Consider the following 27,749-nt stretch of genomic DNA (forward strand, 5'->3'; position numbering starts at 1 on the left):
CGGGGATTAGACGAAATTGCCAGAAGACATCCAGAACTCCGCCGCCATCGCGAAACTCCGTCTCAAGACCAGAAACTCCGTTCTGGCACTCCGCCGGGACGGGGAATTGGAAGAGATCATCGCCATCATCAACACCGACGCCTCTCCATCAACCATCCATGCTTCCCCCATCCATGTGTGAGTAATTCCCCCGCTGTAGGCTGAAGGGGATGGTAGGGATTGGATGAGATTGGTCATGTAATAGCATAAGATTGTTAGGGCGTAGTGCCTAGTATCCGTTGTTGGTACTTTTATGATATTGTTGCAACTTGTTATGCTTAATGCTTGTCACTAGGTGTAAGGGTATTTTACCCTTATCCATTATTTTGGTAACAATGACACCGTGCTAGAGTATTTGGCCTAATACATGTCTATAAGGATAATCTCAGGTATTAGGCAAAGAGGCATAAATGGTGTATCAAAGGAACAAGAAGGCTGAAGGAGACCCCCCATTTCAACAACAATCAAAAAGGGGTCTACAGCAGGAATCCGGTCAGCAGCCCGGTCAGACCGGCCTCCCGACCGGCCGGCCCGGCGTGCCGACCGGTCAACCGGGCGCCAATCGGGCGCCAACCGTGCGCTGATCTGATCCGGTATGTTGCCCGCTCAGCCGGCCTACAGACCGGAGGGCCCGGCGTGACGACCGGTCGACCGGGCGCCAACCGGACGAGCTTCTGGACGTCGCAAAGTGACCCCGGTCGGGGTCCGGCCTGCCGACCGGTTTGGACCGGCTGGTCCGGTCCCTGGTCCGGTTCGACCGGGCTCTAAACCGGACGATCCGGTCTGTGGTCCGGTTGACCGGGTTTGTCGGGAGAAAGGATGATGTGGCAAGTGACCAACGGCCATATTTCGAAGAACACTATAAATAGCCCTTCTCCTACCTCTGAACAGTTAGGCACTACACTACAAGCTGTTCTTGAGCTCTCTCTCTCATACTCCATTGCTAGAAACACCAAAAGCCTCAGATCTCCCTCCTCCTCCACCCAAACTCAAATCCCTCTGGGGAAACGTTAGAGGAGGACCCGATCTACTATTCTACCAAGCCAAATCTCATTCCCCCTTGTATTCATCGAGAAGCTTGCTTCCTAGTGTTCCTTGGAAACCCTAGGTGGGCAAGAGTGGTCCGGAAGCATCCGGGCTGTGGATTCGCTCCGGGCAAGATTGTGAAGGTTTGGAGGCTACCTCAAAGTCTACCACAAGTGAGTGAGCTATTCCTTCGTGGGATAGGCTCCGGAGAATAGGGTGAGCCTTCGTGGCGTGGGGAATCCTTCGTGGGACCTCCACCCCTCCAAACGTGACGTACCTTCTTGCAAAGGAAGGGAACACGGGAATACATCCTCGTCTCCGCGTGCTATCGGTTATCTCTAACCGAACTCCTTACTTGTGATTTAACTGCCTGTGAGAGCCTTCGTGCTCGAGTTAGTTGTATCCTCATATAGGTTGTTTCACCTAGTTTGCATTAGGCTCATCTTTATATTCCGCAAAGCCTAATATTGCAAAGAAAGAATTAAAATCTGTAGAAACCTATTCACCCCCCTCTAGATTTACCATCTCTATACTTTCAATTGGTATCAGAGCCTGGACTCTTATTAAGGGCTTCACCGCCTTAAGAGTGAGATGGAAAAACTATTCGAGGGTCTAGATGAAGACTCTAACCTTTCGGTTAAAGAGATGAAATCTAGATTCTTGGCATATGATGCCGAGAAGAAGAAAAAGGAGGATGAACTACAAAGCCAAATGGCGGAGATGTCCGCCATGCTTAAGAACTTGACTAGTGGGCCTCCTAGTGGGGCTTCGGCCTCTCTAGGGAGCTTTCATGAAGTCAACCATGACTATCCCAAAAACACCTCACCCATGCCTCATATAAACCATAGTGGGAACGTTCCCCATTTTGATGGAACTCACTTTCCTTTTTGGAAATCTGCTATGGAATCTCATATTCGCAGCTGTAGTGTGGAGTTATGGGAGATCATTGTTCATGGATACTGAGTGCCACAAGATCCCATTCGGTTGACCTCCACCAAATTCTACAACTGTCAACTCAATGCCTCCGCACGTGACAAGATTAGGAGTGGCATCAGCCGCAAGCTCCTTGATCAAGTCAATGACATAGACTCCGCTAAAGAGTTGTGGGATCGAATCATAGTACTCCAAGAGGGAACCGATTTGATCCAATCAGCTCTTTATGAGACCGCAAAGCAAGAGGCTCATCAGTTCATGATTCGAGAAGGAGAATCCGTGGCCGATGCTTATGCAAGGCTTGGTGCTCTTAGAGTAAGGGTCAAGGGACTTGGTGTTGAGAAGTACAACGACGGCTTCGAGATGAATGAAGCATTCATAAAGTCCAAGGTCATTGCTATGATTGCTGTCAAGCAAGAAGACACCAACCTTGCACTCAACTTGCAAATCATGACCAAGAGCGCCGATCTCAACTCCGATGATCTAGTATCCTATGTGGCCGCCAATGAAAACATGGCCAAAACAGGAAAGAGGCTCATGGCAATGAACCGTGTTGATGAAGCCTCACACAACCATGAAGCGTCACACAACCTTGCTCTCAAAGCTAGAGCCGACCATGGAAGAGAAGAAGACTATGAAATTGAAGGAGATGAAGAGATGACTTCAACTAGTGACATTGCTACCGAGTTTGCCTTCTTTGCCAAGAAGTACAAGGCAAAGTTTCCAATGCTCCTCAATGACAACAAGAAGAAGAGAACTTGCTACAATTGTGATGAAGATAACCACTTTGCAAATGAGTGCCCTTATGAGAAAAGGGTAGACAAGCCAAAGTTCATCAAAGGGGTCAAGCCAAGATTGAAGCCAAACCCAATCAACGATCGATACAAGAAGAACAAGGGAAGAGCCTTTGTTGGAGCCGAGTACTTGTCCGATGAAGAAGAGGAAGATGAGGAGAAGGAGGCCGGAGTGGCCGGTTTGGCTTTCTCTAAGCCCGGGTCACTTTTCACATATGACTACTCCAAGGATTACTCCACGGAGAATGATGTTGGCTCTTCCTTCATGGCAAGAACAACTCAAGATGATGACTCCGATGACTCTACCTCCTCTACAATCGTTGGCTCTTGTCTTATGGCAAGGGAAACCAAGGGGTATTCCTCCGGTGGTCCAAAATGGGTGTTTGATAGTGGATGCACCAATCATATGACCGGAGGAAGAGGTGTGCTTGATCAATTCATTGAAGATATCAACAAGAAGTCAAGCATCACCTTTGGTGACAACTCAAAGGGAAAGGTACTTGGGTATGGCAAGGTGGCAATCTCTAAGGACTTGTGCCTTGAGACGGTCATGCTTGTTGAATCCCTTGGCTATAACTTACTTTCTATATATCATCTTGCCGATGCCGGTTACAATTCATATTTTACTAATTATTGTGTGAAAGTCTTTAGGAGTGACAATCTCAAATTGGTCCTTGTTGGATATGTGGAGAACAACCTTTACGTGGTTGACCTCTCGAAAGAGAGCTCCTCTCCCTCCACATGTCTAATGGCGGCCAAGCATGACGAAGGTTGGTTGTGGCATCGCCGCCTTGGTCATGTTAACATGAGAAATCTTAAACAACTCCTAAAGGGTGAGCACATTGTAGGACTAACCGGCATTTCTTTTGAGAAAGATCGTGTTTGTAGTGCATGTGTAGCCGGAAAGCAACTCAAGACGAAACATCCTATCAAGAGTATTGTCACCACATCTAGGCCTTTGGAGCTCCTTCATTTGGATCTCTTTGGGCCATCACATTATGATACTCTTGGTGGGAGCAAGTATGGACTTGTCATTGTTGATGATTACTCAAGATACTCTTGGGTCTTTCTCCTTAAGTCTAAGGACGAGACCCATAGAGAGTTCATCACCTTCGCCAAGAAAGCTCAACGTATGTATGAATCCGAGATCAAGGCGATTAGGACCGACAATGGCACCGAGTTCAAGAACTACACCATGCAAGAGTTTGTTGATGATGAGGGCATCAAGCATGAGTTTTCGGCGCCATACACCCCTCAACAAAATGGTGTTGTTGAAAGGAAGAACCGGACTATCATTGATATGGCAAGAACCATGTTGAGTGAATTCAACTCACCCCACAACTTTTGGGGAGAAGCCATCTCTATGGCCGTCCACTACTCCAACCGGCTCTTCCTCCGTCCCCTCCACAACAAAACTCCATACGAGCTTCTTACCGGTAACAAGCCTAATGTCATGTACATTCGTGTCTTTGGATGCAAATGCCTTGTTAAGAACAACAAAGGAAAGCTCGGTAAATTTGAAACTAGAACCATAGAGGGTATATTTGTTGGGTATGCGGAGAACTCTCACGCCTATAGATACTACAACCGGTCCACCGGGACTATTGAAGTATCTTGTGACGTGGTGTTCTTGGAGGATAATGGCTCCCAAGTGGAGCAAGTTGTTCCATGTGTTGTAGGTAATAATGATGATCCATCTAGTGCCATCAAGCATATGGGCATTGGACACATCCGGCCCATGGAAGTTCATAATGATGATCAAGATGATGGAGTAGAAGTATCAAGCTCGGCTCAAATGGAGCCTAGCTCAACTCAAGCCGAACCATCAAGTGCAACTCAAGAACCATTCTCCACTCAAGATGAGTCACATTCCGAAGAACAAGAAGAAAGCCCTCATACCACGGAGCAAGACCATGATGATGATCAAAAAACATCCTCAATTCATGATCAAGCTCAAGTGATCCCTCATGATCGAGTACTAGCAAGAGATGAATTCATCGATCATGAAGGAACCATTCGAAAGATCAAGGCCGCTACAAGGGCAAGTGACATGAAAGTAGATCAAGTCCTTGGTAGCATCTCAAGAGGAGTGGTAACTCGTAGACACCATGCATTACTTATCACTTATTGTCAACACCATGCTTTTGTGTCTAGTTTTGAACCACTCAAGGTACATGAAGCCTTGGTTGATCCGGATTGGGTAATTGCCATGCAAGAAGAATTGGAGTGTTTCACTCGTAATGAAGTATGGTCTCTAGTTGAGAGACCCAAGGATCATCGCATCAATGTTATTGGGACCAAATGGGTATTCAAGAACAAGCAAGATGAGAATGGCATTGTCATACGAAACAAAGCAAGGTTAGTGGCGCAAGGGTTTTCCCAAATAGAAGGTATGGATTTTGAGGATACCTTTGCGCCGGTAGCCCGTCTTGAAGCTATTCGTCTTTTGCTTGCATTTGCATCTTTCCACAATTTCAAACTATATCAAATGGATGTGAAAAGTGCATTTTTGAATGGTCCCCTAAAAGAAACCGCATATGTGGCTCAACCCCCGGGTTTCGAAGATCCATGCCGACCCAACCACATGTATTTACTCCATAAGGCACTCTACGCTCTCAAGCAAGCTCCACGTGCTTGGTATGAGTTCCTTAGGGATTTCTTACTACATGATGCGTTTTGCATGGGTACGGTCGATTCCACCCTTTTCACCAAGTGGGTTAAAGGGGGTGGCTTATTTATATGTCAAATATATGTTGATGATATTATCTTTGGTGGAACTAACCCCAATCATAACAAAGATTTTGAGCTATTGATGACTAGGAAATTTGAGATGTCCATGATGGGAGAGTTAAAGTTCTTCCTAGGCTTCCAAGTGAGGAAACTTGCAAAAGGCACCTTCATCTCTCAAGAAAAGTATGTGAAGGACATGCTCAAGAAATTCAACATGACCAATGCAAGCCCAATGAAGACACCCATGCCCGTAAAGGGGCAACTTGGCTCATGTGACGGTGAGAAGGATGTGGACATAAAGGTATACCGCTCCATGATAGGATCCTTGCTCTACCTTTGTGCCTCTAGGCCGGATATCATGCTAAGTGTAGGGATGTGTGCTCGTTTTCAATCCGCTCCCAAGGAGAGCCATTTAATGGCGGTCAAACGGATTCTAAGATACCTTGTTCTCACTCCTACTCTCGGGCTATGGTATCCAAAGGGGTCAACCTTTGAACTCATTGGCTATTCGGATTCCGATTGGGCCGGTGATAAGGTTGACCGGAAGTCTACCTCCGGGGCTTGCCAATTTATTGGCCGGTCATTGGTGAGTTGGTCATCCAAGAAACAAAACTCCACCGCTTTATCCACCGCCGAAGCCGAATACATATCCGCGACATCTTGTTGCACTCAATTGTTATGGATGAAGCAAACCTTGAAAGACTATGGTGTGTCTCTTGGTACGGTGCCTCTTCTTTGTGACAATGAAAGTGCAATTAAGATCGCCAATAACCCGGTTCAACATTGTCGCACCAAACATATTGACATTCGCCATCACTTCCTATGTGATCATGTTGCCAATAAGGATATTGATCTCACTCATGTGGGGACAACCTACCAATTGGCGGATATTTTCACTAAGCCTTTGGATGAAGCCCGGTTTGTTAACTTGAGAGGAGAACTTGGTATTCTTGATCCTAAAAACTTGGATTGACTAACTTCTTGCACTATATTCTTGCATTTATCGTGCTCTCTAGCTTAGAGGCATAGCACATATGGGGATAGTCATCTTACCATGTCTTGGTATGATGCATACCTATGTGTGCAACATAAATAGACCCAATGTCATTATATGGACCCAAGCATGTCTCTTCGAGGTCTCATGACATTTGCGCTTTCACATAGGGGGAGTAATCCCCCGCCCCTCATTGAGCCTCAATTCCAATTTGATTTGACTATATAAGGCTAAATGATCTTATTGCAAAAACTATTTCAAAATGTTTTATGGTTCTTGATATACTTCGAATCATGCCCATTGTTGCTATTTATATCTTGTTTGGATTTCACTCCAATGGGTATGCCTAGAGAACTTTGTGTTTCCAACCCCATGTCTATGCTCATCTCATCATCATCTATCTATCTATATGTACATGTCATCATCTGAGCATTTATACACATTTGCACAAAGAATAGGGGCAAAACGAGGCAAAATGAGACAAAACTAGGCAGAATGGCCCAGGCCGGTCTCTGGTCCGGTCGGACCGGCCTCTGGGCCGGACCAGCCGGCGCCAGGCCCGGTCGACCGGGCGCCCGACCGGCCGTGCGGCTGGTTATGTTTTGAGGAGGATACCCCTTGGGGTCTTCTTCCTCATTATTCCCCAAACTCCACAACCACCATTGCCGCCGCCCTCTTCTCCACCTCTCCCTAGGGTCTTCCGACCATTAGAACTCTCCCAAACTCCACCAAATCATAGATCGGGCCTCTTGGAACATCTCCACCAAAGGATTTAGTCCCTCTCAAGCTATTTTTGGAGATCGTGCGGATTTGGCTATCAAGGCCTACCTAGGTGTTCTTCTTGTTCTCTTGATCAAGGAGGACCATGTCTTCGGGTAATTTGTTCTCTCTTTCTCCCTTTTTCCTTGTCCTCATCACACATTGCACATCTTGAGAAGATTTGAGGAAATTTTAGGGTTAGGGTTAGGGTTTGTAAGTCCTCATGCCATTAGAGTGTCTCACAACACAATGCACATACCCCACTCTATTGCTATAGTCTATGTCCAAGTTTATGAGCTTTTGCATGATTTTGTGATGGAAATTCTGGGCAACATCTCACAAATCGACAGATCCGGTCGCCAGCCCGGTCAACCGGCCCCTCAACCGGCCGGCCCGGCGTGCCGCCCGGTCAACCGGATTGGCAGAAGCTCTCGTCCGTCTGCCCGCCTGTTCGACCGGCCTGTGCGCCGGATCGCCCTGCCCGCACAATCTCGTTGAAACACTTGGATATATGCTATGCTTTTTGGCTTCCCTACTTACTGATGACATGTACACTTACCCCACTGCTATCTTCGCTCTATTTTCTCATTCACAGATAGTTGGAGTGGAGAAGAACGTGGCAGTCTTGCCAAGAGAGGAAGGCCTGCAGCGCCTCCACCCCGCCGTACTAGTAGCCGCATGCCCTCTAAAGCACCTCAGACCACTGACACTGGCAGCTCTGCTAGAGGAAGAACCAAGACTGTTGGTGGTAAGAGGAAGGACAAGCATGTCGCCCAAGAGGATGAGGAAATAGTGCCATCCTTTAACATTGGAGACGCACATCGTGCTCATTGGCAGGATTTGAGGACTGAGAATCCGTATCGCTTTGAGCAACAGACTTACACTGGTGGGGACAAGTTTTTCTGGACCAAGAATCAAGCCCGTCTATGGGAAGACTTCTATGATACAAGAGAATGTATGAAGAATGGTGCGGTTGTGATGCCCAAGGCCATCAACCCTGAAGAGCTTGACTTGCATGCCGCCACAAAGTATCACTTTGTGGTTGATACATTGAAGGGTTTGGGACTATATGAACTTGTGTGCTTGAAGCCCGATGATGAACAAGCAGGAAGCCTCTATTGTCCTCTTCTAGTCCGTCAGTTCCACTGCACCGTCTTCTTCCATGATGATGAGGACCGCTCTATGACTTGGATGACTGGCAAGGAAAAGTACTCATGCACCTACACTCAGTTCTGTGAAGCCATGGGGTTTGGTGGTGGTCGTGCTCAAGGGTTCCGTATTCACACTCGGCCTAAGCTCACTAAAGGTGACATCTCATTTTGCTATCCACCGAACCCCACCACTGGGCCTCCCACTATCTCTGGGATGTACTACTCTTATCTTGTCCTTGCTAAGATGTTCCGTGAGAATCTCATCAGCAAGTGAGGAGATACCAGTGAAGTCAGGAGCTACCACCTGAACCTGATGTACTTTTGCCACCCTGACAGGCTAAGGAAGATTGATGGTTGTGATCTTATTCATTGTGAACTGAAGCGTTCAGTTATGGCCCGCATGACTCCGAATTATGCTTAGTATGTTCAGCGGCTCATCAACCACATAGTACCTCCTCCTCTCAACACACTTGATGAAAGAGTCATCATGGAACCATTCAAGTTCCCCTCTCAGGACGGTCGCCAGGACGTCCCCTCCATGATGCCCTCCTCTGAGCGCCGTTCCAAGGAACGCCATGATCCTGCAGCTAGCTCCAGCTCCTCTCGGCGCCCACAACGTGGTGTCTCTCGGTTCTTCTCCTCCATGTGGCAGATGTGCAAGAATACCAATGATGTTGCACATCAAAGTCTTGCTATGAACCAAGATACGAGGAGGCGCCAAAATGAGTTCATGGCTACAAGGAATGTCTCTGTTCCTCCTCCTGGTCCTGAGTTGGAGCCCGTTCATGCACCTAACTGGGAGATGCCTCGCATCTCTGATCAGATGTTCCAGAACTTTGATCCCACATGGTACTGTTTTGGTGGTCCTCCTCCTATGCCTGCACGTGCTCCTACTCCTGATGATGCTGAAGACACTACCGGTCACGAGGATGAGGGACAGGATGATGATCGCGAGGGCTCCTATTCCCCTTTACATGAGTTCTATTGATGGGTGCGCTAGTATCTCTCCCTTTTTCTTCCCCTTTTTGGTGTTCCGATGCCAAAGGGGGAGAAGAGTGTAGAGTCTACGATTCACGGGGTTCTTTGATTGTCACAAGCCATGGGCGTTGCTTTATTTGATTCTTATATGGCTTGTGCTTATTTGCTTTTATCTTCCCAAGAACCATTTGCTATTCGTGTATGGACATGTACCTTTATGCTTAAACTCTATTATGTGTGCTACTCTATGTTAGGATGATTATGTGTGCTATGCTATATATCTTGAAATGTACATCTCCATACCATGCTTGTTTCCTAAATATATTGGGGGAGCTTCTCATGTTCCACAAAAGTTGCACTTTGCATTCAAACGCAAATTCTCCAAGTGCACACTTTATGGGGGAGCCGTCTCAATATCTTATATGGAATCAAGGTTTAAAGCTCATCATAATATCTACATGTGACTCTAGCTCGGTTTGTCATCGTATACCAAAAAGGGGGAGATTGTAAGGGTATTTTACCCTTATCAATTATTTTGGTAACAATGACACCGTGCTAGAGTATTTGGCCTAATACATGTCTATAAGGATAATCTCAGGTATTAGGCAAAGAGGCATAAATGGTGTATCAAAGGAACAAGAAGGCTGAAGGAGACCCCCCCATTTCAACAACAATCAAAAAGGGGTCTACAGCAGGAATCCGGTCAGCAGCCCGGTCAGACCGGCCTCCCGACCGGCCAGGCCGGCGTGCCGACCGGTCAACCGGGCGCCAACCGGGCGCCAACCGTGCGCTGATCTGATCCGGTCTGCTGCCCGGTCAGCCGGCCTACAGACCGAAGGGCCCGGCGTGACGACCGGTCGACCGGGCGCCAACCGGGCGCCAACCGAACGAGCTCCTGGACGTCGCAAAGTGAGCCCGGTCGGGGTCCGGCCTGCCGACCGGTTTGGACCGGCTGGTCCGGTCCCTGGTCCGATTCGACCGGGCTCTAAACCGGATGATCCGGTCTGTGGTCCGGTTGACCGGGTTTGTCGGGAGAAAGGATGATGTGGCAAGTGACCAACGGCCATATTTCGAAGAACACTACAAATAGCCCTTCTCCTACCTCTGAACAGTTAGGCACTACACTACAAGCTGTTCTTGAGCTCTCTCTCTCATACTCCATTGCTAGAAACACCAAAAGCCTCAGATCTCCCTCCTCCTCCGCCCAAACTCAAATCCCTCCGGGGAAACGTTAGAGGAGGACCCGATCTACTGTTCTACCAAGCCAAATCTCATCCCCCCTTGTATTCATCGAGAAGCTTGCTTCCTAGGGTTTCTTGGCAAGAGTGGTCCGGAAGCATCCGGGCTGTGGATTCGCTCCGGGCAAGATTGTGAAGGTTTGGAGGCTACCTCAAAGTCCACCACAAGTGAGTGAGCTATTCCTTCGTGGGATAGGCTTCGGAGAATAGGGTGAGCCTTCGTGGCGTGGGGAATCCTTCGTGGGACCTCCACCCCTCCAAACGTGACGTACCTTCTTGCAAAGGAAGGGAACACGGGAATACATCCTCGTCTCCGCGTGCTATCGGTTATCTCTAACCCAACTCCTTACTTGTGATTTAACTGCCTGTGAGATCCTTCGTGCTCGAGTTAGTTGTATCCTCATATAGGTTGTTTCACCTAGTTTGCATTAGGCTCATCTTTATATTCCGCAAAGCCTAATATTGCAAAGAAAGAATTAAAATCTGTAGAAACCTATTCACCCCCCCCCCCCCTCTAGGTTTACCATCTCTATACTTTCACTAGGGCCCGAGTGCCATGATTTCAGATCTGAACATGTTATCAATTCATGATGATATTCATTGCTTTATGATCTTACCTGCAAGTTGTATACACATATTGTTGTCCGGAACCCGAGGCCCCAAAGTGAAAGAAATTGGGACAACCGGAGGGGAAGGCGGTGATATGAGGATCACATGTGTTCACGGAGTGTTAATGCTTTGCTCCGGTGCTCTATTAAAAGGAGTACCTTAATTACCAGTAGATTCCCTAGAGGCCCGGCTGCCACCGGCTGGTAGGACAAAATATGTTGTGCAAGTTTCTCATTGCGAGCACGTACAACTATACACGGAACACATGCCTATGGTTGTTTAGTACTTGGATACTGTTTTATTACTATCTGCAAATGCCCTACCTTGATTGTTACATGAGTACTCTCATCCATGCAGCGCCCGTTCATCCATCCATGTGCCTACAGTATTTTAATACTGATGTTTACTATAATCACTACTGCTGTCTTTATTACACTGCTGCTTATATTTCACTACTGCTACTGCTATAAAACTGTTGCTACTGGTAAACTCTTGCGAGCAAGTCTGTTTCCAGGTGCAGCTGAATTGACAACTCCGCTGTTAAGGCTTACAAATATTCTTTGTCCCCCCTTGTGTCGAATCAATAAATTGGGTTTTACTTCCCTCGAAGACTGTTGCGATCCCCTATACTTGTGGGTCATCCAGACTATTTTCTGGCGCCGTTGCCGGGGAGCATAGCTTTATTTGCAAGTTCACTTGGATTGATATTGTTCGCTGCAAATCCTCCATCATGGGTAGACCTCGCGATCCTAAAGTCGCCATATTACCATCCACTATAAGAAAAGGTACAACTCTGAGTACCTCTGCTACTCTTGATTCACCATCTGTGATAAGTCAACTTGTTTCACCACCACAAGCTTCACATGCTGGTACTTCCGCTGAATCTAAAAATTCCTCTTATAATTTTAATGATGCTTCTACTGTGCTTGATGATCATGGTTCATTAGGTTCTTTTCTAGATGCTACAATTGCTAGGTCTAGACAAATTGAAAATGCTGAAATTCCTAATGAAAATATTGTTACACCTGTTAATTCACCTGAGTCTGTTGAACACTCTAGTGATGATCTTGATGAAGATTATGTGGAACTTGATGATGATTTTATTGATAAATGCAATGCTACTACTGGTACAAGTAATATTAAAAAGCTTGTTGCACAACATACTGTTAGATATAAACTGTCTCCTGATCCTAAATTTGCCACATCTCCTATAAACATTAAGGATAAGGATTATGATTTTTCTCTTGATGTATCTCATATATCTATTGTTGAGAAAACACCTTTTTGTGGTACTGAAAAAGAAAGTGTTGTAGAACACATGAATGAGCTTTCTACTTTGAGTAGCTTGTTTTCTGCTGATATCAAGAAGCGTACTTATTTTGTTTCTAAAAAATTTCCTTTCTCAATAAAGGACGATGCTAAAACTTGGTATAATAGTTTGCCTCCTGATTCTATTGATAGTCCGAGTGGTTTGCTTGATGTTTTCTTTCAAAAATACTTTCCTTCTAGTGCTCAACATATTACTTTGCAGAGAATTTATAGTTTTGACCAGGAAGATGGAGAGAAATTGCCTGAAGCTTGGGCAAGGTTTTGTTCTCTTATCAGAGCTCGGCCTGGACATGATCTGGAAAAGCATGACTTACTTGATATATTTTATAGTGGACTAACCATTGAGTCAAGGGCATACCTGGATAGTTGTGCTGGTTGTGTTTTCAGGAAAAGAACTCCAGATGAAGCTGAAGAATTATTGGCTAGAATAGGCCGAAATCATGATGATTGGACTACACCTGAACCAACCCCAACGCCAATATTGAAGAAGAGGGGTATGATTAAATTAAGTGATGAAGATATGAGGGAAGCCAAGAAATCTCTTAAGGAGAAAGGTATTAAATCTGAAGATGTAAAGAATTTACCTCCCATAGAAGATTTATGTAAGATAACTCCCCCTTCATCCATGATTGAGGTACATTCTCTTCAACGCTTTAGTAGGGAACATATTTCTTATTCAAAACCTCCTGATCAATGTTTAGATGAGTTTGATAATTATATTTTTAAGCAAGATAATTTTAATATGAGAGTGGAGAATCATTTAATGGAAAATTCTCAAGCTATTAGTAAATTGCATGATATTGTGGAAAGAACCTCCAATGATGTTAAGATGCTTGTTAAACATTTTCATATGGTTCAAACTCAAATTGATCAACTCACTAAAGTGCAAAATGACTTATTAAAAAATAGTTCTAAAGAAAAACATGCTTATGAAGTAACAACTAGAGGCGGTGTTTCTACTCAGGATCCTCTATATCCTCAGGGGCATCTGATACGTCTCAAACGTATCTATAATTTCTTATGTTCCATGCTAGTTTTATGACAATACTCACATGTTTTATACACACTTTGCATCATTTATACGCATTTTCCGGCACTAACCTATTAACGAGATGCCGAAGAGCCAGTTCCTGTTTTGTGCTGTTTTTGGTTTCAGAAATCCTACACAGGAAATATTCTCGGAATTGGACGAAATCAACGCCCAGGGTCTTATTTTTCCACGGAGCTTCCAGAAGACCGAAGAGCATACGAAGTGGGGCCACGAGGCGGCCAAACCACAGGGCGGCGTGGCCAAGGAGGGGCCTGCGCCGGCCTGTGGTGTGGGCCCCTCGTCAGCCCTCCGACTCTGCCCTTCCGCCTACTTAAACTCTCCGTCGTGATAACCCTATTACCGAGAGCCACGATACGGAAAAAGTTCCAGAGACGCCTCCGCCACCAATCCCATCTCGGGGGATTCAGGAGATTGCCTCCGGCACCCTGCCGGAGAGGGGAATCATCACCCGGAGGACTCTACATCACCATGATCGCCTCCGGACTGATGTGTGAGAAGTTCATCCTTGGACTATGGGTCCATAGCAGTAGCTAGGTGGTTGTCTTCGGTCCCTTTCCTTGTTCAAAAAAAAGTAGATATGGAATATGGAATGGAGTTCGAAGTTTTGTTCGGAGTCTCGGATGGGATCCAGGACATCACGAGGAGTTCCGGAATGGTCCGGAAAATAAGATTCATATATAGGAAGTCATTTTATAAGTTTGAAAATGATCCGGTGCATTTATGGAAGGTTCTAGAAGGTTCTAGAAAAGTCCAGAAGAAATCACTATGGAAGGTGGAGTCGCATGGCCGGCCAGCCCTAAGGGGGAGGAGTCCCAGGTGGACTCCACCCATGGTGGCCGGCCACCCCCCTCAAGGAAGGGGTGGGACTCCCACCTTGAGTAGGAGTCCCACCTTGGGTAGGTTTCCCACCTTATGCCAAGTTTGTGTGTTGGGGTCTTATTTGAAGACTTGGACTACAACTCTTGGGGGTTCCACCTATATAATGAGGAGCAAGGGGAGGGGGCCGGCCACTCAAGCCTCCAACCTTGGCCGCCCCCCTAGTGGCCGGCGCCCAAGCCTCCCTCTCCCCAAACCCTAGCGCCCCTCCTCCACATACTACTCCCGCAGCGCATAGGCGAAGCCCTGCCAGAGTTCTCCACCACCACCGCCACCACGCCGTCATGCTACCGGGATTTCGAGGAGGATCTACTACTTCCGCTGCCCGCTGGAACGGGGAGAAGGACGTCTTCATCAACACCGAACGTGTGACCGAGTACGGAGGTGCTGCCCGATTGTGGCACCGTCAAGATCTTCTACGCGCTTTTGAAAGCGGCAAGTGATCATCTTCTGCAACAACGAGATCTAATCTCGTAGGCTTTGGAAATCTTCAAGGGTTAGTCTCGTAATCCCCTCGTTGCTACCATCTTCTAGATTGCATCTTGGCTTGGTTTTCGTTCTTGCGGTAGGAAATTTTTTATTTTCTATGCTACGAATCCCATCAGTTGCTAGCGAGTCCATCGGGGAGGCGATGGGATTGGGTCGCCCTAGTCTTGAACAACGACTCCCACCAGTGAGCCTAAAAAGGAATCTCTACATGTCTGAGTCGACATTCCATGACACTTTGTACATGTTTTGTTGGGCAATTGCCATAGTGTTTAGACCACTCTAAGGATGGCAATGGATATAGTATGGGCAGGGTAGAGCATTACCCCTATCTTCCCATTCCCATATAGTGAGTTGGTACAAACTTATACCCATACCCATACCGATGGGTATAAAACTACCCATACCTGTTGGGTACGCGACGAGTAGGTCGTACACAAGATATTCAAAATTTTACATTTATCAGTACCAAACTTGATAGAAAAATTAATTGTCTCAACTCAATAATAGGTAGTTAGATACATAACAATTATCAAAGTTTAGAAATTACATTATCATATTTTAACTCATAAGTCAACAAGAGTAGATATATCACATGAAAAATTGATAGTAAACGGGCACGGTATAGGTAAACCCGTGGGTGCAATGCTATAACCATTCCCAACCCATAACTTAACAGGTAGGGTATGGGTACTACCCGTGGGCATAAAAAGTGTGTCCATACCCTGTCCATGCGGGTACGGTATCGGCGGGTAAAATTGTCATCCTTAGACCACTCTATTTGAGAGCGTGGAATGAAAAAGACACAACTTGGATCTTGTCACATAATGCAATGAGAGAAATCCTGAGATGTTTGGAAGCATCTACTACATGTATTGTAATGGAATAATTCACTACTAGATATCCCCTTTTAGCCGAGGGTCCATTTACGGTTGGATATTGTAGTCACCCTCGGATACACTTGTATCTGACAGTTCATCGTCGGCCATCTCCCGTCGGCTATGCTCGGTCGGCAATTACCCTAGTAGCCGGTGGTACGTTTGGCTAATATCTTTTCCCGCGGTAATAAGCCGATGGTGAGCCGTCAGGTATGTTCTGGTCAATAGCCGATAGTTTCCCGTCGGGTATAATTTATCTGAGGGTTATTTCCTCCCGTCGATTTTTGTAATACTGGACGGTGCAATTTTCCCGTCGGAGTTAATTTAACCATGTGTACCAACAAATTGTAGGTACCAGGTCTATTTCAAAATTTCCAACCATGTAGATTAGGCCCATTTTGTTTTCCGATTCACTCTTCCTTTTTTCCATTCATGCTGTTATATTTCAGTTATGTTGCCTAAAATTTGTAAATCCATGTTGTTGTATTTGTATTTTTATTTATTATTGCACTTCGTGTCAACCAAACTTTCGTACACATTGGAGAATACAAAACATTGATATAAACAGCCAAATAAATTCAACGTCCTGAGATTTCACAAGATGCAATTAACAATTGCAAAAAATATGTGATCAAAGTTACAAGATCATATTGTATTTGGTGTGCTTTAAGCTTGATTTTCTATTGTTCGATACCCTACTCTTTAGCGGTCGACATACTACATGTGAAAAGTCATAAATTCCTATGTGATCATACAGTATATGATCGTCTAGAGTGAGTGCGCTACTCCAGCGAATGATGGTCGTCCATATGATTGCAAGCGTCCTCTCGCCGAAATTGATCACCGGAGTTTTGGGCTTTTTCTTGCCATGCATCAGCAAATCTGCAACGAACAAGTTCATTGCCAACCGTAAGATGATGTAGTGGATCATTTGCGGACTGTGAGATTAAACGCAGCATGAGTTTTGACCTACGTGAACTTCAAGATTATTTGATTGAATTATTTATTTGAATAATTTGATTTCTATGTATGGATTGGGTTGAACAATGTTAGTTATTTGATGAATAATTTCATTGGTTTACGTTTTGTTTGCAAATATGGTTTTATTGTTATAGAATATTTAAAAGAAAATATATAAATTCAATTGGGAGAATAATTCGGGAGTGTCGATGTGCATAGGCCCCCAATAGGGCTTTCGTGTGTGTCGGCGCCCCCAAAACAACTGTTCCGATGTTGTTGCAGGACGTAGCTTAGGCGGAGCCGGTGGAGATGCTCTCATGCACTTCCCTTTAATTTGGATCTTCTTTTCTTTCCCTCACAAAATTTGAGTTCTTCCAAAAAAGAGAGAGAGAGAGAGAGATTGAGGATTCCGGAACTGAAAAATGGTGCACATGCCGTTTTCTCGAAAAGAAAAATGTCACATGCCTCCGGGCGCTTCGTACAGGTTGGGCTAATGGTCCAGACCACCATATCCCGTCCGTGCTATAGGTGGGCTGTATTGCCTATCCATATTGGACTCCACACCGCTAAGTTGGCTACTGCGCGTTCTGGTCCACGGCCCATCCAAAGTTTTTTTTTGTATGCAATCAGCAGTTCAGAATTTGGATTTCCTCAACAAAAAGAAAGTTCAGAATTTGGTCTCTGCCCGACTGGAACGTACAGCGGTAGAGGGAAATTTCAATGCAACGAAAGGATTTATTCAGCTCCAGAGCAGCACATATTTCATGCACATTTTTCTCTATTTGAACTTCCAGATCTTTAGTCAGCTCACGATTTATCATAAAAGGATTTATTACACACAACACAAAATCCATTCCCCCCACCCCACAAAAAAAAACAATAATATATACACACACTCTTTTTTTCCACTGAGGAACATTAGAACAGCAAGTGATGGTGACGCGAGTGAATCGCCGACCAAGCAACAATGGTTCGACGGATCGTGGATGGAAATAGAATGGTGGTATATAGCGGAGAGCTGCATGCGCCTAAGCAGAAGGCTTCATCTCTTGCTTGATGGCGGCGACGAGCTGGTCGTAAGCTTCGCCCCACGCGTTCTTCATCTCCGGGCCCCACATGTCAGCGGGAACCGCCTCCTTGATCGTCTCCAGCAGAGCGAACCTTGTCACCTCAAAGTGGCCGTCGGCCACGCCGTACTTCAGGTGCGTGCCACCCAGCCTCTTCAGGGTGGTCTCCCTCACGGTGATCTTGCCGGCTTTCCGCAGCTGCGCAGCCGCCTCACACGTCTGCGCATACGCATTGGTCAGTTACAATTCCATCTGTGATCTATCCATGCATATATAGATCTTCAGAGGTCGTGTATTAGTGTATTACCATGACGAAGACGGAGACGGCGTGGGTCTTGAGCTTGGGGTTGGTTTCCAGCGGCACGTCGGAGTTGCGTAGGAACGGGAACATGTCCTTCGCCGACGGCGCAATCTCGAATATCCTGGAGGCACGTACGCAACATGTCAGTGAAAATTAAATCTGCAGAGGCAATGCTTATACCAGTAGTGTTCTAGCAACATAATTAGGGGAACGTACTTGAGGAAGAAGCGGAGCCCGAGGTTGGCAGAATCCTTCTTCATGATGGCCCATGACTTGAGCACCAGCGCCTCCTGCTCCTCGCTGAACACGACGGCTCCCTCCGCGGCAGACATGGTTTCCTTCCTGCTTAATTAATTTGGCTACTGTGGGTGACTGCAGATGATCAACAGCACTAAGCACTGAACAAATTGGTCAGCCAAGATCGATCAGGTGTTTGTCGTGATTTGATCCCAAACTGGAGCCGATGCTTATATAGGTCGAGATCGCCCCAAACTCGCGCGACCCTTGGAGCTCCCGATGAGGCATCGAAGCCAGGATGCATGAACGAACTGGGCACGTTATGCTGTTTCCGCTCAGCTCATCGTCGTCATCGATGACCCAAAATAAAGAATACCGGATAGGCGTGGAGATGGCGGACTGGTAGACAAGGCGGAAACTATGTGCCGCGGCAACACAAGCTGGTGGTTTCGCCTTTCGCTCGCCCTTCCCGTTCCCGACGCCGTGTGGCTACCTGGTCGCAAGTGGGTCAAATAACGTGGGCGTAAAGCAGCGGCTGGGATTCAAGAAAGGGTGCCCGTTTGTGTCCGCCAGAAGGCCAACACGGAGTTTTCCACAGTTATGGGTAGAAGGGAGAAAGGTTTGGCCTTTTTGGGCCCGGAATTGACGAACCTCAGTCGTCCAGTGAATGCGTAGCACTACACAAACAGACGGCCCTAACTTTTTTTCCATTTTTTTTACATGATTAGCCTATCTTTGAGGCCGTTTGCAGCCGACGAATGTTTATTCCTTCTAGTAACCACACGATGGCACAAAAAATGTTTTAACTCTCCTGTCCATGGAAAGTTCAATCTATTTTGGTCCTTCAAATCGTACTTTTTAGCAAATGGAAGGATCGTGAAATAGTTTGTTCAGACTGCATCATGCTACATGGTGGCTTTTTCGATAAAGGACATATATTAATATCAAGATGATATTAATTACATCGAAACTCTGCACTAACATGATGCCAAGAGACTACGGTCCCCTCACTGGGAGCGATGTTGAGAAGAAATAAGGAGCTACATTGGCTTAGATCAAGCATCAGCTGATACCACACTTCAATCAAACACTCACACCCAAACATCGAACACCCTTGGTGTTCACCAAAATAACACCTTCTTGAAGGATGCAACAATTGTACGACAAACAACATGGTGAAGGCTAAATATATCTTCTAACCATGGAGTTGAGCTCTAGAACTTCAAGACAATTCTTCAAGAAGCAGCAGATGACTGAGTCATACCCTTGGAAGATTCCTCAGCTCCTAGCAAAAAACTCTAAGGTCTTAATGAATGAGTTATACACTAGAGCCAATAATAGTAATAAGAGTTATTTCTTATCTATAACTTCATGTTTATTACTAAGTTTATCCTTTATGCTATAATTGTGGCATTCCTCGAATATGAGATTCTAAGAAAAGCTCACTAGCAGGTATAGAGAGATAAACAAGAAAGAAAATAGTTCCTAGTTATGCCTCCTCACACCTCCTAGCCGCCCCTCTCTACTCCCTCCCCCGCCACCCTATCTCTCGTCTCGAGCCCCCTCCCCCTCCTCACAGGTCGCCCGCGCGGCGACGGATCCGGAGGGCAACATCCCCAGCACAAGACATCCCTCCCGTAGCTCCCCTGGCCTCTGCCACCACTAGCGTAAGCGGTGGTGGCGGTGCCCGGTCGGTAAAGGAGGATGGATAGGAGGCGCATCGGGTGGATCCTCTCCACACGGAGGTGAAGCTCTGGTGGGTACGATGTGGTGGTGCTCTCATCGAAGGGCGCGAGCGATGGTTTGGCGACGGGATGCGGTCCTGGACCACGGATGTACGACATCATCGATGAACGGCCAGGCGAGCATGATCTAGGCACTGCGCTGGCTCGATCTGGGCCACACGGGCCCAATCTGGTTCACGCGGGTTGTGGTTGTTGCACGTACCTCGACAGCCCTAGTAGTGATGGTTGGATGTGTTGCAATGGTGGACGTCGTGTTACTCATATATCGCTGGTGCGCCTACCGTTTCCCTACTACGGTGGAGGTTCTGAACCTCCTTCATCATCATTGGGCGGTGGATGGCGGCGTGGGGACCTATTCTTCCATATCGAAGAATAAATGTGGTGGTCCTAGGATTACTCTAGCATCAAGAAGAAGATCTACTGTATGATTGTCCTCCTTGATCTAGTTGGAGTGTCAAGTCCTGGAAGGTTCCACATGCAAACTTCCTTGGGAGACTCATGCCTGGAGATTGTTGGATCGGATGGGATTCGGTCGTGCGTTCCTGTGTTTTATTCCAACAATTTGGTTTCAGGAGGGAGCGGCGGGAAGCTCTACTATATTTTGCCATCATGGACACAGTTTTTTTTGTTCCATGGTGAAGTCCGAGGTAGAGAATGGCATGGAAGCCGAGTTTTGAGGACTAGTGCCGGTGGTTCGAGGCTTTGCATCGAGATGAACTAGTTTGGTGTTTAGGGATTCATAGTAGCGACATGCAAGTTGGGACGTTAGCACATGAGAAGTTCAATGTCCTACCTTTTAGGATGAAAATCCAAGTTCTAGCCTTAACTGGTGGTTCCTGGCAATGGACTTGTTGAAGACATTGTTTTTTGAGAGCGGGTACTTTTTTCAGGGTGAAAACATAAGATCTATGATCGGGCGATGACAACGTTTGTGCACTGTTTCCTTCTTGGAGGGGTTGCTTTTGGAGAACTTAAACTTCAGGTATTGTCATGGTGTTGTTTTGTGTTGCTGCTATTGTAAGGACTGGAACACTATATACAACATGACTTTTTTTTAGTGTCTTCTTATTTTTCGGTTGTGTGCATCCGTACTACCATTAGGGTATTGCTTTGTTGCAGAGTCTAGGTACAATTGGTATCTTCGTGATTACATTTTAGTGAAAAAATTGCCTCTAATAAAATTAGCTCGTTTGTTGTGAGATGATCAACCTTTTCTGATCATGAGCATGGCTATGCTAACAACAATCAGGATAGATTATTTGTCTGAACAATCGCACCGAAGAGACATAAGTCACATATATTCTATGAGACATTCTGGTTAATAGCATATATCTTTAATTGTTAATTATGTATAGGTCCTTTGACCATAAAAATATTATGGTAAATCATATTGAAGGGTATGCTTTGATCTCATCCACACTCGTCGGTTAACTCTGACTATTGGGAAGGTTAAGACATAGGTATATTTGAAGGTGCGGGAAACCTAGTTCAAGACTGGGATTTGTTCCTCCTAACAAAGGATATATATGAAATGGGACCTCTAAGTATTTTCATGTTAAGTAACATATCTTCACATATACATTGTGATAGTGATCACATGCCATCATCAATATACACTAAACGAGAAAATTAGCATTGATATCGGATCAAGGATAATGGGCCTAATAATCAAGAGTTGATTACAGGAATACCAAAGTCTCGCCTCGGTTTATCAACATATTGTTTAACTATGGGAATGACATTTAACAACACGGAAGGTTAGTTAAATACTAAACTTCGAGTACGCAAAAGGACCTAGCATGGATGTCCGAATCCCGATGTTAGTTATTGATCTGAAGTTGTTCAGAGTCATGACTGCACTACATCGAACCTGACTGCACTACATCGAACCTATCGGTTCACACGCTTAAGGATGTACAATCTGTTGTGAGAGTTGTATTTATGGTATGTGGTTGAGAGAAGTTGTTCGGAATAATTCCGACATCATCTGGAATTGTTACAGGGATTTTATGACTAAGAGAGAAAGACTTCAGTCACTATGCGCATGTCATAAGTGATTTAGGGTAACATCAAAAGTGTTCCTAGGCTACTATATATATGGAATTATTCCCGGAATCACTTAGGTGATATTTCATATAGGGGGAACTTGTTTTGGTGAAATCTAAAAGTGTCGAATGGACACCAGAAGAAGAGAGGGAATAGTTTTGGTGGAGATTAATGGGAGGTGGCTGGCCAAGACCCCAAGGGCCACAGGAAGCCGGCCAGGCCGACCCAACTAGGCTAGCTAGCCAGGCCCCCGTGGCCCATCCGTCATCCCATCCCGTTGCTCCCTCTCGGGGGTGGGCCTTAATATTTGGGGGTGGCCAGACCACCTCCCGCCGAATCGAACTAAGGGAGGACGGTGGCCATCCCTAGGTGCCCTGCGGCGGCGGCTGCCTCCTTCCCAAGTTGGTGCCCCCTTCCACATATAAATAGAGGTGCCCCCTCCTCAATTGATGTGTAATTTTGTCGGAGTATTTTTACTAGCCCTTTGGTTGATCGTCTCTCTCTCTCCCTCTTCACATAGGCAGTAAGGCTTCACCTCTCTCGCCGCGGTAGCCTAGCCCTGGACGACGAATCCCTCGCTGATTGTACGTCTATACGTGTCGACTAAGCCGGAGGAATCATCCGTTCGATTCTTGGAGCAAGAAGGATATATGCACACGGCTGGGAAGTATCGCCTAGCTGCGACGATCGCCCGAATCATCATCGTCATCGAGCTTTTCCGTTTTACACGGTGAGTTGATGTCGATCGAATCTCGTTATTGCAACTACATATTATATATCTTGGGAATTCGTGTAGATGTAAAATTCTTTAAATACATGTACAATCCCCTTCACTAAATACCAAGCAACCGATGTAAACCAGAACGATCATTTTGCTTGCACGTATACCAACATCGATCTAAAATGGTAAGACTAGATCATTACCGACAGTTGTGTTGATGCCTACTTCAAACATGGTGACTAAGCTATCGCAAACGATGGTTCATCGCGAAATAATTACATCTCTCATAACACCATGGCGCACCTGCAACCACCAACTAGGGTGGAGGCCCTAGCTACAATGTCAGTGCCGACAGGCCGAAATTTGATGGAACAACACGAGACCCAATAATGGTCGTCGGAGCTTTATGGGCCATCCTCAACAATGGGCATTCACCGCAACGGTGCATAGGGGAGAAACCCCTCCGCCACCATCAGTCATGAAACCTTTGCCATGGCATCCTCCCACGGCGCCCAAGAGGATGGGAGGGGAGGAGGTGGCTAGGGTACTCTCTGCTTGTTTCTCTCCAAGTTTGCATTTCTCATCCAGAAAGTCATATGTTCCCGGTATAGGCAGGACCCGCAACCGTGTACAGTGTACCTAGTTGAAGATCATGTACATTTTGCGTGCTGAGTGCGCGCGTGCATGATGCATGGCCAACGGATAGAAATACAACACACCCATCCTCGTCTCGTCGTATCCATTCTCCTTCTGTACATAGAGCCAAACCACGCCTAGAAGATGAGAAAGTTGCAGCATGCAGGTCGCAGATCTGAATCTCCAGCTACAAATCTTGGACTCTTGCACGCAGCAAGCACTGAATCATCCCATACCATCATCATGCAACACGCCGGAGACGTCACTGCCTGCTGCACGCCGGGGACCCTACCAGCTCCCGCGCCAGCACGTATCTGAAGGCCATGTTGTGGGGCCTCCACTCCACGCCGCCGCCGCGCGGCCTCCCCTGCTGCCGCGCCGCCTGGAGGCTCTCCGGGAGGCAGGACTCCACCACGCGCAGCAGGTCCCCCGCGCCTAGCCCGGCATCCCTCGCGTAGGACTCAAGCACCTTCGGGAGGAGCACCCTGCGGCCCGACCCGCTCACGCCGACGTTGGCGCGGATGAACTCCTCCTTCGCCGCCTCCAGCTGCTGGAACACTCTCTTCGGGCTGTACAGACGCACCTGACGACGGCAGCGGAGGAGACAGATCATGACGATCCACCATCAGTTCGGTGTGCCAATATTGACAAAACAAATCGGAGGTAGAGATTTTGGACTGAATCGGCGCTTCGTGCTTACCACTGGATCTGAGTGGCTTCCGGAGGACAGCGCAAAGTGCACCAGCGGCTCAGGCCGATCGATGGCAAAGCCTTGCAGCTCATCCTTGTCTCTGGGCTTCCATCTCGGGTACAGAAGTAACCTTAACCACTGCAGAATTTGGAAGGGAATCAGCATGTGAAGTGAATGCCATATTTGCAATTCAAGCTGATATGCAGTAAAAGAATTGAGGAGAGGAGTTAGAATAATGAACCTGCCCGGAAGATTGTACTCGGCAGCACAAGATTTGGTACTCTATCAACTCCACGTTTATCTTCTGGCCACTGATGATATAGGATACCTGCAGTACAGAAGTGGTTGCAAGATCAAAATTTTGTGAGGGGATGAGTAGGTGCTGCTATATCTAAGCATGTTCTCAATCAATGTGGGCATGACCTTATTAAGCAACAATCTCTTGCTGTTACTCTGCGGGACCCCTTGTTCTATATGTGCCTGGAAAATAACAATGTTAGGACTGAAGTTCAACATTCCAGAATTTTGAGAAAGTATAGCGAGATATGTAAGTACACGCATGCCAAGAAACTAGATACATTACATGCATCATCATGGCATTGTGAACATTGATCCAGAAAGCAAGCTTTTCTTCATTTTTCATTCCACCGAGATCAACTGTTTCTAGCAGTTGTACAAGTGATCTGCAGAGTTGCACAATAGTCAGTCAAATGCACATAGCTGTATGGATCATTTGCTCGATATGGACTGGAACACAATAATATGGCATGAAAAATACTCACTTATATTTACACAACATCTCTTTCGTATCGGTAGACCTCTGAGACCCCTTGCAGAGAGCAGACACCTCAATTACAGAATCATACTGCTGACCAAGATCACCAGAACTGAATGAACTGTCCTGCCATGCCTCAATAAAGCTATCTTTCCTCAATCTTGGGCTCCATATATCGCCAGTAAATTTAGAAGAGATCCCGCTCGCCGATGAAAAGGACGAGCATGGTGAGGGGAGGAAGGCACGTTGAACGGCACTAACGTCTCTGAGCTTAATGTATATGGAAGCAATGCATTTGATCATGTCCTCAGATATCCTGTTAGGTGTCTGAGGAACATGATCTGCAATCCTGGTACCCAGGATATCTGCTAAGCTTACAATACTTGAATCCATGCACTTGCCCTCCTGGTCACGAAAAATATGTTAGTACAAAAATTTCTACAAGCCTACTGCAACCAAGACCATATAGCAAATGATGAGAGGTTCCAGACAACGTTGCATACCTCAACAAATGATAGAGGCGATGTATGACATGGTTTAAGAGCTCTAGCAAGATTGTTTGCTGAAGGAGATACTCTAGCGGAGCAAATGGAACGCGGAAGTAGTGAGGAATGGCTGCGCCCAATGATGGTCTTGCTGTCATTGTGCTGTGAAATGCCAGGCTCACTATTAAGTGTTGCCGTCGCCGACCTGCGTGCTTGGACCATGCGACTGGACTGAACCAATGGATGCTTCTTTGGGGTTGAGAAATCGAGTGCAGAAGTTTCTGATAGTGTTCCTGAAAATGACCTTGCTGATCGCTTGCTTCGTTCCGTGCCGCAAGCAGAAATTGTACTGCACAATTGCTGTTCAAAGGCCTGCCGGTAGAGTGTTAGGAGATGCTGCTCCAAGCATATGACTTCTAGCTCTAGTACCGCAATTTCCTGTATTAGCTTCTCAGTAGGCTGTCATGACATAAAAGACAGATAGCTGCTTTGAATCAACAATCCAAAAATATTTCCTTGCAAAACAATGTGCAGACAACAAAACTGGGAAGTATATGATGTGCTTAAACACTGAATTTTCTGCTTCTTCCAGTATCACTATATCATAAAAGATGAATTTTACCTTTGGAACACAGCAGTCTTTCGATAAATGGATGGCACAGGGCTTGTGACCTAATGCTTTCTCTAGAGCATGCCGCATGGCAAACTGATCATTTAGTCGCTTCTCAAGATGTTGGACCTGCAGAAATAACCTCATAAGTATCGCATACTAATTAAAATATCACCATATGTCAACAAGCATAATCAACTGAAGCAATTCTGAATACAGTACAACTGATTCTCTGATCTTATACTGTACTGGCACAACGAACTAGTGGGCAATAGTGTCTACCGTATCCTTAAATTACTCAAATTTAGAATGCATTCTTTAGGCGCTGCAAGACTGAATAGCTTTCGATGGAATACTGTACTAAGAATGCAAAAGTGATCAACATGGTCTGAATCTTAATATTTGCATAATTGGCAATGTTCCCTAATAAGAGAGACATACGCCAATGCAGCTTTTGCGCAATATCTATCTCTTACCTCTTGTACCAAAGTGCACGGAATCTCAGTGGTGCGGGATTGCCTTTTACTGGTGCTGTTCTGATCCCTCTGTTCCCCAGAAATCTTGCAAAGAACAGAAAAGGGTAAGGCGTGGAGAAATGTGAGAATATTCAGAGTAAATACACATGCATCTTAAGGCATCTAGCAAATACTGTAAGCAAGAGACAGAAAAAAAAATCTTATCCTTGACAGAACAAAGTGGTTCAGAAATTGAGAATTTCAACAAGAAGGAAAACACTGGTTGAAGAACTAGGGGGGATTTTATCTCTGTAACTGCCACTTTACCTGTTGATGCTGAGGATGGCACCTGGGAGATGGCAAATCCATGCCATCCATTCTGAGCGTTCTAATAGAACCGCTACCAACGCCACCAAGAAGTGCTTCTATCTAAAAAGATATGTTCATAAAATCTTTCCTGAGACCAATATATCCAAACTCCAAAGTCCAAACATGGTGTCGCAAGGAAACAAAAAAGCTTGTTGCAATTGCAAAATGGCACAGGGCGCTAACCTCTTTGAGCGGCGGTGACACATTACGGATTCGGAAGGATCCTGCAGGTCAGCAACTCTGCTGCAAGTCTGCGCCGCCGAGCTCAAGAAGAGCTCCTCCTCAGTGATCTCACAAGTACAACTGCATTCCAGGTTAGAGAAACTTAATGAAGAGAAACGGGAGAGACGCTATGAATGATGGGGAGGAGGAATCTCACCTCATACATAAACCATCCACAAGAAGCGGGACGCCGGAGCTGTTGCCGAGGGGCTGATCACCTAACGAACACCTTTGCGTTGGCCTGCTTGCAAATGGCACCCTTTCCTTGTCTCCGAGCTGCCGCCTCCGAGGTCGCTTTCCCCTGTGGTCTGTGGAGTGTGAGGAGCATATGAGGTCGAGGTTGAGGGCGATGGATGAACTCGAGGAGGTGGGATTGTACTGTACTGGAGGTACTGCCAGTGCTCCTATCATGCTGCCATCACGCCGGATCGGTCCTCCTCCTCTCCACTGTCCGGCTATTTCCGATACTTTGTTTATGGTGGCGGTATATGTTTATGTCTGGCCAGAAACTTACCAACTTCGCTTCTTTTTTATGCAGGTTTTTTGTAGAGGTGAGAG

The 27,749-nt window shown here is 46.2% G+C and overlaps 2 protein-coding genes across 3 annotated transcripts; both read right to left on the bottom strand.

The window, feature by feature from the left end:
* Positions 1–17,628: 17,628 nt before the first annotated feature.
* On the bottom strand, positions 17,629–18,628 carry LOC127296242 (anaerobic nitrite reductase GLB1). The gene is made up of 3 exons (XM_051326275.2): positions 18,416–18,628; positions 18,206–18,320; positions 17,629–18,117 (listed from the first exon to the last, which is right to left on the bottom strand). The coding sequence occupies exons 1-3, from the start codon at positions 18,529–18,531 to the stop codon at positions 17,860–17,862; spliced, it is 489 nt and encodes a 162-aa protein (XP_051182235.1). The 5' UTR covers positions 18,532–18,628; the 3' UTR covers positions 17,629–17,859.
* A 5,023-nt stretch (positions 18,629–23,651) lies between these two features.
* LOC127296243 (uncharacterized) lies at positions 23,652–27,707 on the bottom strand. Of its 2 annotated transcripts, XM_051326277.2 has the most exons (13): positions 27,576–27,707; positions 27,349–27,499; positions 27,153–27,272; positions 26,928–27,029; positions 26,622–26,705; positions 26,158–26,274; positions 25,554–25,994; positions 25,058–25,455; positions 24,859–24,958; positions 24,699–24,755; positions 24,517–24,603; positions 24,285–24,413; positions 23,652–24,167 (listed from the first exon to the last, which is right to left on the bottom strand). In XM_051326277.2, the coding sequence occupies exons 4-13, from the start codon at positions 26,976–26,978 to the stop codon at positions 23,847–23,849; spliced, it is 1,785 nt and encodes a 594-aa protein (XP_051182237.1). In that variant the 5' UTR covers positions 26,979–27,029; positions 27,153–27,272; positions 27,349–27,499; positions 27,576–27,707; the 3' UTR covers positions 23,652–23,846. The 2 variants fall into 2 exon arrangements, with proteins under 2 accessions (XP_051182237.1, XP_051182236.1); XM_051326276.2 differs by lacking the exon at positions 27,576–27,707 and having other exon boundaries at positions 27,349–27,569.
* Between the last annotated feature and the right edge of the window lie 42 nt (positions 27,708–27,749).

This window comes from Lolium perenne, chromosome 4, assembly GCF_019359855.2.
Source record: "Lolium perenne isolate Kyuss_39 chromosome 4, Kyuss_2.0, whole genome shotgun sequence".
NCBI classification, from domain to species: Eukaryota; Viridiplantae; Streptophyta; class Magnoliopsida; order Poales; family Poaceae; genus Lolium; species Lolium perenne.

Excerpts from the sequence above, each read along its gene's own strand:
- LOC127296242 (XM_051326275.2), bottom strand. The coding sequence starts at position 18,531 with ATGTCTGCCGCGGAGGGAGCCGTCGTGTTCAGCGAGGAGCAGGAGGCG. Across the intron at positions 18,321-18,415 it reads GGGCTCCGCTTCTTCCTCAA|GATATTCGAGATTGCGCCGT; the intron begins GTACGTTCCCCT and ends ACGTGCCTCCAG. Across the intron at positions 18,118-18,205 it reads CCGTCTCCGTCTTCGTCATG|ACGTGTGAGGCGGCTGCGCA; the intron begins GTAATACACTAA and ends GCGTATGCGCAG.
- LOC127296243 (XM_051326277.2), bottom strand. The coding sequence starts at position 26,978 with ATGGATGGCATGGATTTGCCATCTCCCAGGTGCCATCCTCAGCATCAA. Across the intron at positions 24,959-25,057 it reads GAGATGTTGTGTAAATATAA|ATCACTTGTACAACTGCTAG; the intron begins GTGAGTATTTTT and ends GCAACTCTGCAG. Across the intron at positions 24,756-24,858 it reads ACAATGCCATGATGATGCAT|GCACATATAGAACAAGGGGT; the intron begins GTAATGTATCTA and ends GTTATTTTCCAG.